At 47.7% G+C, this 16,350-nt stretch overlaps 1 protein-coding gene across 2 annotated transcripts in view; it reads right to left on the minus strand.

The window, feature by feature from the left end:
• The window catches only part of SAFB2 (scaffold attachment factor B2), a 33,027-nt gene that overhangs the window by 12,555 nt on the left and 4,122 nt on the right, over positions 1-16,350 (minus strand). For both annotated transcript variants that reach the window (XM_042928121.1, XM_042928122.1), the window contains 9 exons: positions 14,624-14,688; positions 14,337-14,540; positions 12,518-12,580; positions 11,553-11,580; positions 10,125-10,635; positions 9,649-9,698; positions 9,007-9,107; positions 4,004-4,153; positions 3,802-3,914 (listed from right to left, as the gene is read on the minus strand). In XM_042928121.1, the coding sequence (XP_042784055.1) occupies positions 3,802-3,914; positions 4,004-4,153; positions 9,007-9,107; positions 9,649-9,698; positions 10,125-10,635; positions 11,553-11,580; positions 12,518-12,580; positions 14,337-14,540; positions 14,624-14,688 (1,285 nt within the window). The remainder of the gene's footprint in view (positions 1-3,801; positions 3,915-4,003; positions 4,154-9,006; positions 9,108-9,648; positions 9,699-10,124; positions 10,636-11,552; positions 11,581-12,517; positions 12,581-14,336; positions 14,541-14,623; positions 14,689-16,350) is intronic.

Genomic DNA, 16,350 nt, shown 5'->3' on the forward strand with positions numbered 1-16,350 from the left:
GCGGCTTACACGAAGCAGTGGGCCACGGGCCTGTAACAACACGCCTGGTCATTTCTGCATATTGTGGGGGAGTTAAAATGGCAGGCTACGTCCCAGCTTGTGCAGCAACTGCTGTCACATTTCAACCCGGAGGCAGCTTTTTTCTAAGCAGTGAAATAAATCCTCGTCGCCACCCAAACTCGTCTCCCTTATTCCCTAACGCTGTTATCTCGGGCGATCAAATCTCACACTCCTTAAATGCCCACCGTGTGCCAGGCAGGGTCCAGGACGGGAAAGCCAGGCCCCTCGGGTTCCCTGACCAGGTCCCTGCCCTGTCTTCCCTACAACCCAGGCAGGGCTCAGCCTGTTGGAGAAACCTCTCCCAAGGTCACTCTTCCTCCCTCCTCATCTTCCACAGCACGTCGTCTTTAAAATAATATTCACACTTTAAGGAAAACCTTGTTTAAAAAAATTTTTTTAATTTTTATATTTTAATTTTTCAGAGAGAGAGAGACAGAGAGTACACGTGCAAGCAAGCTTAAGTGTGTGAACTGGAGAGAGGGGCTGAGAGAGAGAGGGAGAGAATTTTAAGCAGGCGGCACATTCAGCGAGAAGCCTGCTTGGGATTCTCTCTCCCTCTGCCCCGCCCCTGCTCACACTCTTGCTAAAAATAAACTTACAAAGAGTCCAAAGCTCAACCCACTGAGCCACCCGAGGTGCCCCTATTTAAAATTTATGAAAATGTAAATACACACAACAACTGATGGTGTGTACTAGAATCAAGACCTGTTATTTGCGGGTGCCTGGGTGGCTCAGTCAGTTAAGCATCCGACTTCGACTCAGATCACGATCTCACGGTTCCTGGGTTTGAGCCCTGTGACGGACTCTGTGCTGAGAGCCAGGAGCCCGGGGCCTCGTTTGGATTCTGTGTCTCCTTCTCTCCCTGCTCCTGTTTCTCTCTCCCCCTCTCCCAAAAATAAACAAACGCTTAAAAAAAAAAAAGTGTGGGGGGGTGGCACCCGGATGGCTCAGTCGGCTAAGCGTCCGACTTCGGCTCAGGTCATGATCTCACAGGTCGTGAGTTCGAGCCTCGCATCGGGCTCTGTGCTGACAGCTCAGAGCCTGGAGCCTGCTTGAGATTCCGCATCTCCCTCTCTCTCTGGCCCTTCCCCGCTCATGCTCTTTCTCTCCTTCAAAAATAAGTAAAAACGTTAAAAGAAAAATTAAAAAAAAAAAATTTTTTTTTTAATCATATTGGTTTCACTAAAAACAACAAAGCCAAAACCCAAAACGCCATACGTGTGTCAACTTACTCAAGGAACTTCCCTGTGACGGCCACCACAGGGCCTTTCCTGACCATGGGCTCCACCGCCCGTGTCTCTGCTGAGTGGTGCCTGGGTAGCCTCACAGCCTGGAGTCACCGGGACGGCACTAGAACGCTGCACCGCAGCGTCTCACCTCACGTCCGTGTCGGGGGACACACACAGACGTGGCTCCCTTCCACGGCTACGCAGTCCACGTCCCTTCCCTTCTGACAGAGGCGGAAATCGTTCTGGTGACTACGTGACTCCAGATAAAGCCGCGACGAATCACGGGTGACGCACGGCCCTCGCTATCCTGTGGTGGCGCCTTCTCTCTCCGAGGAGACCCCTCCCGCTGTCCTGTACTCACGCGGCACCTCCCGCATGCAGAGGAACCTCCCGGTAACGAAAGTTAAAAATGTAATTTCGAAAACACGAATGCATACGGACACAAAAAGGCTGGAGGGACACACAGGAAGGGGCCACCCTCGGGCAGGGGCTGGTGCTGGACACGTGCGTGTGCTTTCCAAACGGCAACCGCACGCAGCAAACGCACCACTCATCCGAGACCGTGAAGACGAGCCACTTGTTCGGAAAAGTTTCTCTCCTTCGCTTAGACTACCTACTGAACCTAGAGATTCTTGAAAGGAAAGGTTAATGAAGGTGTTCACTGGAAGAAAAAAACTGTGGTTCAAACATACTGTGAATTCCTCAATCTCCCCGTCGAATCAGTTCAAGGCAGTGTGGCTGTCAACAGCCCCGAGTTCACTGCCCGCCGCGACCGAACCCTGGCCTTGCCACTTCTTAGCTGGGCTGCTCTGTGTGCCCTTCAGCCGGGCAGTCCCCGACCCGGAGCCTGCTCCCTCTGCGACACGAAACTCTTCCTGGGACCAAGGGAACCACCCGATGCATGCTAGCCAGTTATTAGCCCCTTCCTTTCGTCCACAGACACATCTCACTGGGTGGTCAGAAAAATCACTGAGGGAAATGGATTCCCAGACACCAAGAAGACCAAGAATTCTGAACAGCTACCGATATCTGACAAATACGGTTTTAGAACTGCGGACAGAACAGGTCTCTTTGGAGAAGCTGCTGACAGAATCGCTGGTCTCGCTTGTAAATACACGAAGGCTACTCTGACACCTAGTACTCACGGGCCCACAGACTAATTTGGAATGAAGAGCGGCAATTAAACTGTTACAAATGGAGTTGAACTGAGGAGTGTTAACGATGTCCGCACCTTCGCTCGGCGTACGTTTTCTTAACATAAAAAACAAAGGCAAAACTGAATCACTGAGACGGACAGATTTCCCGGCAACGGGTTCAATCTGCAGTGAGAATGGCCCCAGGTGTGCAAGAAGGTTGCACAGACAATATGAACGCACCGTGCTGGGCACTGAGAACTGTACCACCATCACGCCCCTCACGGAAGCCTACCTCCTCCAGGAGATAAACCTATTAACTTTGAGAAAATTTGTAAGTCAGCAATGCCTACTCTGAATGACCCGTCTGTCCCTATTTCCATCTTGGTTAAAGATACAAATCACCTCCTTCATAGATGGCATCCCAGACCCACAGTTCCCCAACTTCTGTGCCAAGGTACCCCTCAGGGTGCCACAGTGAACTCACAAGTGCCCTGAGGTACCTGACATTTTTGAGGGACACGGTAATACCTGACGGTGGTCAGACACCGCACAAACTACTAGCTCGACGATATTCTTTTCGGTACCAGTTCAGATTAAGTTCCTTTGGATGACGCTACATTTTTTAAAAGCGGCTGTGATAAAAAGCAGGAACTGAACGAAAACCAGTCTGGATTAGGAAATGATTGCAAGGTTTGAGAGACTGTGCAAGGACCCAGAACGTTAACAGTGAAATAAAAATCATTCTTTCGGGTCGCCTGGGTGGCTCAGTCGGTTAAGTGTCCGACTCTTGGTCTCGGCTCAGGTCATGACCTCACAGCTTCATGGGTTCAAGCGGCACGTCAGGCTCTGCAGTGGCAGAGCAGAGCCTGCCTGGGATTCTCTCTCACCCCCCCGCCCCCCCCCCCCCCCCCCCCCCGCCCTTCCCTCACTGGCACGGTCTGTTTCTCAAAATAAACAAACTGAAAAAAATTACAAAGTTATTATTCTTCCATTTTGCGTGTCATTTTTTCCCAACACATTATTAAGTTGTTTAGACACAAACGCTTATTAAGGATCCTCCGAACACATTTCTTAGAGTTACACGTTACTTCACTCGACAGCTTTACAGAGACAATACTCAAGTGGCAGCAAGATGCACAAATCGGACACTTCAGTGAGAAGCTGGAGAGGCAGGCTGTCCTTGGAGAGGAGGAGTGACCCTGTGGCTGTCACCTGCCCTCTTCCCGCCCGCTCCCAAGAGAAAAGTTAAGAGAAAGGCCACGCAGGGCTTCCACTCACAGCCGTGAGATCAAGACCTGAGCTGAGATCAAGAGGCGGACGCCCCACTGACTGAGCCCCCCGGGCGCCCTGAGAAAGGTTTGAAATCACCACTTTACTTTTCCATTTTGATCTCCACGGGATGATGTCTGTCAACACTAGTTAGTTTTTCCTTCTTCACTTCACACTCTTTTCTGTCGGACAGCTTTTTCCCAGCCGGTTCGTTTTTGGCCTAAAACACAAGACGGATAGAAATGGCTCACGGTCCAGGTCTTCTCGCTTGTCGGCTCCGTGGGTTACGGCAGGCAAGAACGGCCTCACCTTCTCGACGGAGATCATTCTTCCGTGAAGCTCAGTTCTGTGGAGATGGCTGATGCACTTTGTAGCCTCATCAGATGTCGACATGGTGACAAACCCATAGCACCGAGCTCCAGGACTGCGGGCGTTGGTCACCACTTTGGCCCCGACAACCTTCACGAGAAAGGGCACGCTTATTCTCCCGTACAGATCACCACACAATCTGTCAAAACTGACGAGCAGTTAACTGATCATCGGAACTACTTCCACTACTTTTTACTTCTCCACAAACTGGTGGTTCTCCAGGACTAGTTACGCAAGTGGTTCTAATCCATCCCATCAAAATACAATTGTTTTCGATGCAAGATCGGCCCTCGGAGTGACGAAAAACAAACAGGAAAAGCTAAAGACATTTAAACTTCACCAACCACGACTCATTAATTAATCAAAAGTCCTTCCCACTTGGATCATTTTCTCCAACCGGACTTCTACTTCCAGACAGGCTGGAGCACCAAGTAATTACCCTCCAGCTGCCTGAAACTAGAAAACTAGAGGAAAAGCAAGCAACAAGGGTTTTCGGACGCCGCACACCAGGCCACACGGGATGGTGACCCGCAAGAGAGGACACGCGGAGCCGTACGGGTGCCTGGGCTCACTTCCCAGAAGTACCTGGCCACGGGCAGAGAGGGATGAGGCCTGTGGAGGGGTGAGGGGCGGTATCCCGGAGCGGCGCACAAGTCAACGTCTGAAACAATCGAGGCAGCGAGAGCCCAGTGTCGAGGAGGGCAGCGCCGCATAAAGACCGCTGCGGGAAGCCCCACACCTGTGAGGAGCCCACAGGCGGCCAGGGGCGAGAGAACCACCCGTAAGAAGAGAGCAAGCAATCCCCACGGCTGGGCTGCTCAGGGCCTCAAACGATTCACTTTTTCCAGAGTGAACCCAGCAGCTGGAATGGAAAAGCTTGCAATTCACGGGGCACGAGGCTGAGAAGCCAGAAGGGTGCCACCCCCGGAGCCGAACTAACCTAACCAACCTGCTCTGACCTAACGAAGCCGGACAGCAAATCTGAGGAATAAATAAGTGAACTGCGCCCCAGCAAAAGCTCAAGAACATTTATAGGGACATACGAATAACCAGAATACATGTAAATCACGTCTGACGTCCAATTGAAAATAACCAGGCAGGCCCAGAAGCAAAAAGGGACTCTAATGAAGAAAACAAACCAACCAATAGAGAAAGACCCAGAAGTGACGCCATAACAGAATTAGTCAACAACGATGTTAAAATTATTTTGGCTAGGGGCGCCTGGTTGGCGCAGTCGGTTAAGCGTCCGACTTCAGCCAGGTCACGATCTCGCGGTCCGTGAGTTCGAGCCCCGCGTCAGGCTCTGGGCTGATGGCTCGGAGCCTGGAGCCTGTTTCCGATTCTGTGTCTCCCTCTCTCTCTGCCCCTCCCCCGTTCATGCTGTCTCTCTCTGTCCCAAAAATAAATAAAAAACGTTGAAAAAAAAAATTATTTTGGCTATATCCTAAACCCTCAAGAAGCTGGAGAAACCACTCCACATGCCGGGTAAACACACAGAAGGTATTTGAAAATACCCAACCCGGCATTTTGGAGCTGGAAAATACGTCAGAGGAGACGGACAGCAGACCCTGCAGAAAAAAAGGTAAGGGAACTTGAAAACATAGCAACAGAAGCTACTCGAAATAAATGGAGGGAAAAAGACAAAACACGCCAAAACAAACCACAGCAACAGCAGGCTTTACGACAGCGCATGGGTCGTCAAAGGCAAGAAGCACAGGAAAAACTTAGTGGATGAAACCCCAGAACATTCGTGGCAGCGAATCGCTCCAAGCCAGTGATCAAGAGAATCTTACAGGTAAGCCAGAGGAAAACAGACACCCATGCCCTAAGGAACGAAGGTGAGACCCATAGCCACAGGTCAGATGACATGAGCCGGAAGGAAAGAGGCAGCACTGCTGTCCAGGAAAAAAAAAAAAAAAAAAAAAAAATCAAGGAACCTGGAATTTGGCACCCGGCAAACAGAGTTTTCCAAACGAAGGCGAAAGAATGACATTCCCAGACCCACAAGAGCAGTGGAAATTATCACTGGCAAGCCTGTACCTTAAGGAAGGTTTAAAGATAGAATAAAATAATACCCAACAGGAACTTGGATGTCAACAAAAGGGAGTAAAGAGCACCTCAAAAGATAAACACGTAGGTAACTGAAAAGTCCCTGTTTTTTCTTATTTATGTACCTCTTTAAGGTATAAGCACAAAGCATATTACACACGTAAATAAGCCAATAACGTACTGCGTTATTAAATAGAAAACAGACCACGATGGCAAGACCAAAAAGGCTGGGAGGGAAAATGGCGGTGCACTGTTACAAGGTTCGCACGCCTCCAGGAAACCAGATTATCACTGAAGGGATAGACTGGGCTAAATTGAGTCTTTTTTTTTTTTTTAAGTTTATTTATGTATTTTAAGAGGGGTGAGGGGGGAATACACACAGGGGAGAGGGAGAAAGAATCCTAAGCAGGCTCCGCACTGTCAGCGCACAGCCTGATGTGGGGCTCGATCGTACGAACCGTGAGATCATGACCTGAGCCAAAATCAAGAGTCAGACGCTTAACTGACCAAGCCACGCAGGCACCCCAAGTTGAACCTTGTAATAGAATTCCTAAATGCGGCCACCAAAGAGAAATGTTATAGTTCAACTAATAACTGAAAAAAAAGAGTCAGGAAGAAAAAAAATACCTTGAGACAAACGAAAAGTAAATACAACACACAATAATTATGGGATGTAGCAAAAGCAGTGAAGAGTGAAGTTCACGGTGATGGAAGTCCACATCAAGAAACAAGGAAAAACTCAAATAAACAACTAAATTTTACAACCTCCAGAAACCAGGCCATAGTAACACTAGTCCCATACACAAGTTACAGCTAGGGCAGAACAAATCATAAAAAGCACTCAATGCAAAAGGCAGCAAGAGAAGCAAGGAGGCCAAGAAATAGGTCAGAGAGAAGACAGAGCCAGAGCAGACTCAAACCCCACTATGCTCGTGCTCGTGTTACATGTGAATGTTCCCATGGGATGTGCAGAGAACCGAGGGGAGAGCCCGCACCTACGCGAGTGCAGAGCCCTGAGTCTGGCCCCGACCACCTGATTCAGGTCAACGTGAGCAAGTCCTCTCCTCTCTCCGGACCTCAACGTCCCCACCTGTGCGATGATGGTGGGGGTGGGGTGGGGGAACGTTCCATCATCTCTAGGTTCGCAGCAGACTCGGGGGTCCGTGTTCCCGCCCGCAGGTGTGGAGGAGCGCTGCTCTCCCAGTAGAGGAGAGCCCCGCTCCGTCCAGAGCACCTCACAGAGGGCCAAAGGGGGTGGACTTTCTGAAGGGCACAGATGTCACTTCTCTCAGCGACGAATTTCCCATTCTTCACTCTCCTCAAGGTCAAGGGGCTGAGCCAATTGTGGGGTCACGTGACTTCCCCACCAAACTAAGTACCCTGGCAGACATCGCTTCTGATGGCCACGAGAGCAGAATCCAAGACAACCTCACCTGTCCCTGTCCCCTGGCCTCGCCCTCTGCCCCCCACAGCAGCCTCCGATTAGTTGATCCAAAATACAGACTTGTCCCACCACAGGGCCTCCGTGCCACTGCTCTAGTCCACAGCTGAGACCTGTGGGCAAGGTCAACTCCAGAATCACCCAGGCCTCACTTCAACAGCACTTACTCGGCAAGGTGCACCAAACCCCAGACCCACATCTAAATCCGGTGTCCCTCCCAAACGCTGATGGCATGCTGTTAACTTCCTGAATAAACCCATCATTTAGGCTATGTTTACTTTTTTTTTCAATGTTTACTCTTGAGGAAAGCAAACAAGCAGGGGAGGGGCTGAGAAGCGGATTCTGTGCTAACAGCAGAGAGCCCAGCCCGATGCAGGGCTCAAACTCAAACCGTGAGATCATGACCTGAGCTGAAGCCACCCAAGCACCCCTGTTGTATTGACTTCTTAAACGATTTCCGCATCAGACTGTTAAGACCTATGAGGACGTGACCTTCTATGTGCTGTTAGGCTTCATAATTGGTGTCTAAGTCAAGTAAATAACCGACAAACAGGTTACAGCGTCAGTTTGAAGCCCTTGTGAAAGACATTCACTGTGAAGAAAAATTCATCTTACAAACGCTCCTTCTGGGTCCTGTCCACTTAAGTCACTGACACATTTGCTGACGTCTAGTCAGGGACACAGACCTGAGCAAAGACAGGCCCAGGGCATCCAGGACATCTGTGAAGTCCGCCTGGACTCCCGGCAGCTTCTCCATGCTGGGGGTGGGGTGTGTGTGTGGGGGGGAACCTCACACCTGCTCCCCCCTTGGAGGGCCACTCCCCACAGGCACCCACAAGACCAGGGCAGTCCTCCTGCCCTAAAATGAGACTGCTTCACTATCTAATTCCAGGATGATGAAAATCGGTTTTAAATGTTCTCGAGTCCTCAGAAGGCTTCTAAATTGTATTATTGTCTTCCTGCCCCTGTGAACAGCGTATTAGTTGATATATTTTTTAAACCACTGTCGTGTTCCAGTTTTTGAACTATAGGTTTAAAAACGCCGGAATATATTAAGTTAACTCGTCACTTACTGTTGAGGAAAAAAATCCAGCACGCCAGCTTTTAAGTTGTATATGGGCCACAAAAACAGCAGTTTCTTTAAGACAAGTTAGAATGAACCACAGCAACGTTTAGACTGTAGCTATTTACATACATTTTCTGTAACACAATGAACTACCTGTTGGCTGTTCCCCACTCTCAACTGGGAAACAAGGCCCACTACCTTGTGGGGTTTTGTTTTCCGTACATATGTATGTGTGCACGTACACACACGTGTATATATGTACAAGCCCAAAAAAACAAAAAAGACCACCGACCAGATTAACGATAGAAAAAAGAACTCCCCAAACTCTGAGCTTATTTTTTAATGCCAAATAGAGGCCGGGTGGCAGGACGTTAAGGGAGCACGTACCTTTCCATACTTGTTGAATAGATTCTTCAGATCTGTCGCTCGAGTTGTGGAGGACAGTCCACTGACCCACAGGTTCCTGCCAGAGCTGCTTCCGGTACGACCTGGGGCAGGAGGGAAAGGATCAGGCTTTGCCTCCAGGCCTAACAGGAAGCACGGCGTGCCTCAGAACGTGGCCCTCTCTTAAACCCCAGCCACATCCGATTTCAACTCTCCTGGTTTAAGAACGTAATTACTGCCAACACACGGAAGACCAAAAATACGGATTGCGGAAAACGGCTTCCTTACTCAAGGAATCCTCAGGTCCACGTCAGTTACAAATGGAAAGGACTACTGGTGCCCATTCTCACCCAAGATGGCAGTTTCTACAACCTTGTTCCATTATTATAATGGGCAGAACAGGATGAGAATAGGACGCAGTGCAGTCAGACTTTCACTATCTCATGAATGACACCCACGACAGAGACAGAAACCACAGAAGCTCACCAACATTTACATCTAGTCTCTCAAGATACTGCTAGATGGGACTTCCGGTAATCCTCAATCAAACCAACTACTGGATCCCAAACGTGGGTACCTGTAGGCCCCTCCCTCCCGAAATAAGGGATCCACAGGCGGCTCCCTGCCACATAAGTTAAATCATACCTTTTTCATCTTTAATGATTGGCTTTATATCTTTTTCTTCCTTAAAAGAGCTAGAGACAAAAGTTAATGTTACTCACACAGGAAAAAAATGAAAGAGAACTAAATTAAAAGTATGGTATGTGCTAAAACTGAATACCTACCAGAAAATTAGTCTGAAATAAAATTTTAAGACACCTTTGCAAGCTTTTATAGGAAATCTGACCCCCAAAATACAATGTCAGATTCTTAAAAGTCAATTGGATTTAGCCGAAGATAAGAGTTAACAATTTAAGAACACAACCGTTAATAGGTTGAGAAAAAGAAAAGAAATAGGTTCACTCATTAAAAATACACAGAGAGATATAAAACATCGTTTAGAAGTAAACTACAATTGCATCAGTCTGGCTGGCCAATTGCAGAAAAAACAGCTTATGTGTGTCATTAAATGACCAATGAAAAGGAGATAGCGTCTGGTCTAAAACTGAGAAAAAACAAACCTCATTTTCTGATCAGCGCCCTCACTGGCTGAGGACTCTTTAGGAGCCGGAGGGACTTCATTACAAGCTTCAAAAGCAAACTTCTTCACGTCTTCTTTGCTATCTCTGGGGTCTGGGCTTGAGGCTTCCTGGGGCGCTTCCGCGACCTCCTCGCTAGAGGCTTCCGTGTGCTCTGAGGCTTTACTACTCTGCTCAACTGGCTTCTCTAGCCCTACAGGCTCACAGTCCGTCCGCGCGCCATCGCCCGGCTGCTCCACGGGCTCCCTTTTCACTACCGCTAACAGGGTGTCTGCCCTGCTCGCCTGAGCTCGTGCTGTTGACTCGCTGGCCAAATCTAAGTCACCCTCCTCCGGATGGGCGCTGCCAAAAAGGTCCTCTTCCTCCGCAAGCTTTCTGTCTGGCCCCACGCTACTTGTATCCTGTGCAAAGGGCTGCTCCAGCTCGGAACCTTCTTCTTTTACTGGCTCAGATTTACAAGTTTCCCCCAAAATGTCGAGTATTTTCTCATTTTCTACGGATTTAACAGGAATAGAATGGCACAAGGTTTAATTACCAGGGAAATAAAGCAATCACAAATGCGGAACCGGCACGGCTGCCACGCTAACACGAAGAGAACCGCTAGCTACACAGAGATTGGAAAACCCGCGGGTACACAAAGTTACACTGGTTACACTACCTGCGCTCCAACCGACTGCTACAGTAAGCCGCTACGCTACATGGAAGAGAAAAGGCCCCCACAGATTTAAACACCTACAACCACGTGGCTGCTTCTCGACAGTCTTCGTCAGGTTTTTGTTCAAGTGTGGGTCTTCGACTTATTTTCCCAGTGTCCGAGGTGCGGAACCGAATGCGATCACCGTTTGACGACAGCTCAGTTTCCAAATTTCTTCGAATTTCTTTTAACGGGACAGTCCGACATGAAACCCAGAATCTCTTCCGACGGCAGGAGATAGACACGCAGTCCGGAAGGGGAGTGACACGTTGGAAATTTTCCTGAAGAAACCGTTTCCTCTTCTAGAATCCAGTCACTTCTCGGGTTAAAAGTGCCCTGACAACCGCTTTTTATCCTGCCTTAACTGTTATCACTCAGAAAGACTGGGGCAAAATATCACAAGATCTGTTTCATGTGTAGAAACACATGGAAGAATCACAGGGGGAAATTACTTAAAATGCCACTCTACGTGGTTAGAGAGATGAAAATAATCACTACATCTCACCAAATATATTTGACCTCCAGAAACCAGAACGGCACTTCCACAGATCTGGTGATACGAGTGGGTTTCCAATCTCTGATCCTCGTACGATCTGGATTGTCCACCATTAAAATAATTTACATGACCATACACAGCTTAGAATATATAGACAGCTTGAAAAACAAGAGTGGGAAAACTTTCAAACCATTAACTGTCGTGTTTCTCTTATCAGTACCTGGCTCCAAGAGAGGTTCTTCAATATCCTATTTTAAAAAAAGAAAAGAGAAAAAAATCCACAAGGCACTTAGAAACAGGGCAGATACCTTTCCCTGGCAGACACAGCTTCAATCAAGTGTGAATAAATGCCAGTTTCAAATGACTTTCTCCAGTGGTTCCAGTCAAAACACCGTGTTGCATTCTAGGATGATCTCCATGAGAACAAACCCATTTTGCTGGCTTCTTTTTCCCCAGCAAAGCCTGGCAGGCAGCAGTGACACTTGGCCTATTCGAATTCCCCGGGGAGGGTGTGGCCACCCCACCCAAGTCTGAGCTGACCGAAGGGCCTCTGGAGAGGGCAACAACGGCCAACAGTGAGAGGCCACACAGTCGACTACTGCTTTATACATCATGCCAGATTTGAGTAAGATCTAGTTCTCTCCGAAGAAGCTGTTACTTATCATTGGAACCTGTCAACAAAACCATCTGTTTTCTCAAATCCTTTCCCTGGCTCCCCACTGTACTTAAGACAGAGGGCCAAATCCTTTCCCTGACCCCAGATGGGGGTAGTCAGGCCCACCAACGTCTGCAGTCTCACTCCTGCATCCTCCACCCCTACAACCAGCCATTCTCCCTTCGGGCCCAAAGTCCTCTTTCCCCTTTCTCTGGATTCACTCCTGACCTATGTGTCAGACCTCAATTTGGGTTGGGCTCCTCCGGGAAGCCTTTCAGGAGTTTTTTTATTGCCTTCTCCCTGATGAACTTCTTTTCTTTTCTAGTTACTTTCTTTTTGGTTATTAACATGCCCCCAGTAGAATACAAAAAGCAAGACTGTAACTTGTTTGGCTTAACCTCTTACTCCAGGCACTTTGGCTCAAAATCAGTGTTCAAATCAATTTTTTACAGACGCACATCCTTTTTCGCTATGGAATATTAAACACTCGCCTGATGTTTCCAACCACGCACAACCAGGTGGTAACTTACCGGAGGTACTTTGAAGTCCAATGATGAAGCATCCAAAGTATTCTCGAAGCCCTCCCCATCCACCTGAAAGACAAAAATGGAAGACCGCTTAATGGAGACAAAGTTATGAAGGTCAAGGCCTATACACCTCACCAGTTGTTTTTTTAATGTTTATTTATTTTTGAGACAGAGAGAGACAGAGCGTGAGCAGGGGAGGGGCAGAGAGAGAGGGAGACATGGAATCTGAAGCAGGCTCCAGGCTCTGAGCTGTCAGCACAGCTCGAACTCATCAACTGATGAGATCATGACCTGAGCCGAAGTCAGATGCTCAACCGACTGAGCCACCCAGGCACCCCATACCTCACCAGTTTCTAAGTGACTTACATGTCTGTTTCCCTCTTAGCGCCCGCCGCCACCTGCTAGTGCCAAGGGGTAGTTCACCATTGGATTATTCAGTTTATCGTTGGCCTCCCTGCCTCCTCTGACAGGGTCTCACACAAGGTGGTTGCTGTCAGTGCTGGCCCACAAACATACAAAGTCATTTCCCAGGCAGTTTCTATTTACTGGTGGTCCACATACGTGACCCAGACATTTTTCCAAAGCAGAACTCAAAAGGAAAATGAAAAACTTCACACTTTTCCACTTTCCTTTGGTAACGATACCTTTAAAAACATCCACTGGGCACTTTCTCCTAGAGGCTTTATTTAAAACATTTAACCAAACTGGTATCTTCTGTATTCAACTTGAAAACTTTTTAACCTTCTTAAGTGAAATACAAAAATATGCTTTCCCGAATGTGCTTCCTTTTCCAGGTTTGAAGCTTATGACCTGGGTGATCTGATTCACCAAGAAGAAACCAAGTTCATGCTTGGAAATAATTAACACACAACAGGATCGCACTGAGAGAGGACAGCAAAACAGCTGCCCAATGGCACCCTAGGCGGAGATGCAGTGATATTTGGAGTTTGTGATTTTTGACCTTTACGGTTTAAGGTTTAAAGTTCAGTCTTACGAGGGTACTTTTTCCCCCAGTTTAAAGCGAGAACAGTTAAGGCGGGCGGGGGGGGGGAAGGGAGGGGGACCCAACAAACACAAACAAAAAATACCAACCAAACTAAGAGGACGGAGTATGCCAAGGTGGTAAGGCTAAAACGGCCATCAGTTTTAGGAAGGCCGCCACAGAGGGGTCTGTGCCAAATACTCAAAGTTGAAGCTTGAGAAAGCAACACTGGTAACAAGGTTAAAGCCCTCCCTTATGCACAAGGATATGAAAAGTGGTTTTCTTTAGGGGCACCTGGGTGGCTCAGTTGGTTAAGTGTCCAACTCTTGGTTTTGGCTCAGGTCATGATCTCATAGTTTGTGAGATCGAGCCCCACGTGTGGAGCCTGCTTGGGATTCTCTCCCTCTGCCCTGCCCCAGTTTGTGCTCTCTCTCTCAAAAAACAAAACAAAACAAAACAAAACAACCAACAGGACAATCCAGATGATGAACTTATGACCTGTTTTCTTATCATCCCACACATTTTTAAAACCTATTTTCCAAAGGAAAATACTTTGACCAAGTACATCAATCTTTTAAGACTTATGCGTAGAAAGTGCCTCCCGCCCATTTATCAAAATATTCCTCGGAATTCTAGAGAAGTTCTCCGGTAGTTAACATCAGACTTCTACAGAATTTCAACGGATGTAACTTGCCACGAAGGTTTAGACACCGAGTTCAGTGTCTATGGTGGATGCGGTCTAATCAACCAGCAGGGTGTTCTTGCTCACGTGAGCAGCACGTGAGCACTGGGGAGCCTCGGGGCTACTGGCACATTCCACCGCGTCTTCAAGTTACCTACAGCGTGCTCTGTGAGCTGCGCGGGGAGCTCTCGCAGCTGTGCCGCCACATATTCTTTGCTGTCACACAGGGAACCAAGAATGCTGTCCGTGCCGTCCTCCCCAAAGTCGGGAGCGGTGCTGTTTTCAACTTCGCTCTCTTCCAACACACCGACATCCATCACGTCCATATTCCGCAAGCTCTCTAAACCTGTCTCCATATCCTCCTGGAAAGAGAAGGAAACGCGTCAACGACCGGGAGGCTGGTGGTGGCGCTCCTGCTGGCATCTCCGCCTTCGATGCCACGTACCTGCCCATCTCTGGAATCTTCTTCCAGGCCGTTGTCTTCTGTGCCTTCTTCCTCCATCTTTTGTCCTAATTACAAAATAACCTTTCAGTTAGATTAACATTTAGGTTCTCACCTCCTAATTAGTTTATGCACACTAACAGATTTCAACCTGGGTGAGAATACATCATAAGCAAACAAAAGTACCCGTTCTCCCACTGTGTGGAATTTTGCTGCAACCGGGACGTGGAAATCGGGGATTTCTATACTATTGTCAAAGCATTTTGATTTTGCACAAGATATCTAACTTTAAAAGACCTCAAAACCACTCCAAACTAAAAAAAAACACCCCGAAAGAAAAACGAGCAAAGGATGAATGGGCATTTTCCAACAAACAGACACTTACAAATGCCAAGTCCACCTGGTGATCAAAGAGCTTCATCCCAAAATAACACTAGATTAAGCTGCTGCTTCTCCCACACATTCCACCCACGTCAGGCAGGCTGACCACCTCTCCTCATTCTCCGGCTCAGGAACTTTTCTTTGCAAGGTACAAAGGTAAAGGCTACCACAAAGTCAATGGTCGTCCTGGATCTCGTAAATGCAGAACTACTTAGGATTAATGCTAAATATTTCCAAGGGGGGCTGGAGGAGGAGGATGGAAACCTCTAGGCTTAGAAAGAGAAGTAAAACCTTTGGGCTCCATCGTGGATCAAAAAGCCTTAAAACTGTACAAACCTTTTATTCTAGAAATTCCCTCTATAGGGGCATGTGCTAACACTAAAATGTCTGACAAAGAACAAAACCAAAAGTACCCTATCTAGAAATATACAGAGCCCAAGCATTCGAAAGGGAAACACATCATGACAGTCTGTTCACTCGTGGGACACCAGTTGCTGTCAACAGGGGAAGTTGGGTGCAATTTGGCCATGACTGGAAACGTTTTTGGTGTCACAAGTGGGAGATGCTCCTGGCATCTAGTGGGTAGTGAGCAGGGATGCTGTTCAACCTAAGATAGTGCACAGGACGGAAAGAATTCCTCACCCCAAATTGTCAACAGTGCCAAGTTCGCAAAACACTGTGGCACACCACAAAGGTCTTAAAAAAAAAAAAAAATCATGCTTCTAAAGAATATTTAAGAATACGTGAAAATGCGTATACAATAAAAAAAAAAAAAAAGAATCAGGTACAGTACGTCTACTTTTACTAAATAGCACGTAGAGGTGCCTGGGTGGCTCAATCAGTTAAGTGTCTGACTCTTGGTTTCTGCTTAGGTCATGAGGTCACGGTTCCATGGGTTCAAGTCCCACGCTGGGCTCCGTGCTGGCAGCATGGAGCCTGCCTGGGATATATATTCTCTCTCTCTCTCTCTCTCTCTCTCTCTCTCTCTCTCCCTCTTCCCGCCGCCCCCCCCCCCCCATCACTAGCAGGCCTCTCAAAATAAACTTAAAAAAATAGCACGTACATGTTTGTATACATCCAAACGTGAAGACGTATTTACAGCACATACGTAAAAGTAACAAAGGCAGTCATCAACAGGGGTTCAAACACAGTGGTAGAATTAGAGATAACATTTTATTTTCATGTGTGTACGTTTTACATGTTCTAAGCTATTTGATACAGCTTCTAAAGTATCTAAACCCTTCCATAATTTTTTGAAATGAGAAAATTAAACAGAAGAAACCTCAATCTTTGAGTACAGATCCAAACAGTATGTACCCCCCCACACGCCCTCCGGGCCACCGTTAACA

Source organism: Panthera leo, chromosome A2, assembly GCF_018350215.1.
Source record: "Panthera leo isolate Ple1 chromosome A2, P.leo_Ple1_pat1.1, whole genome shotgun sequence".
NCBI lineage: Eukaryota > Metazoa > Chordata > Mammalia > Carnivora > Felidae > Panthera > Panthera leo.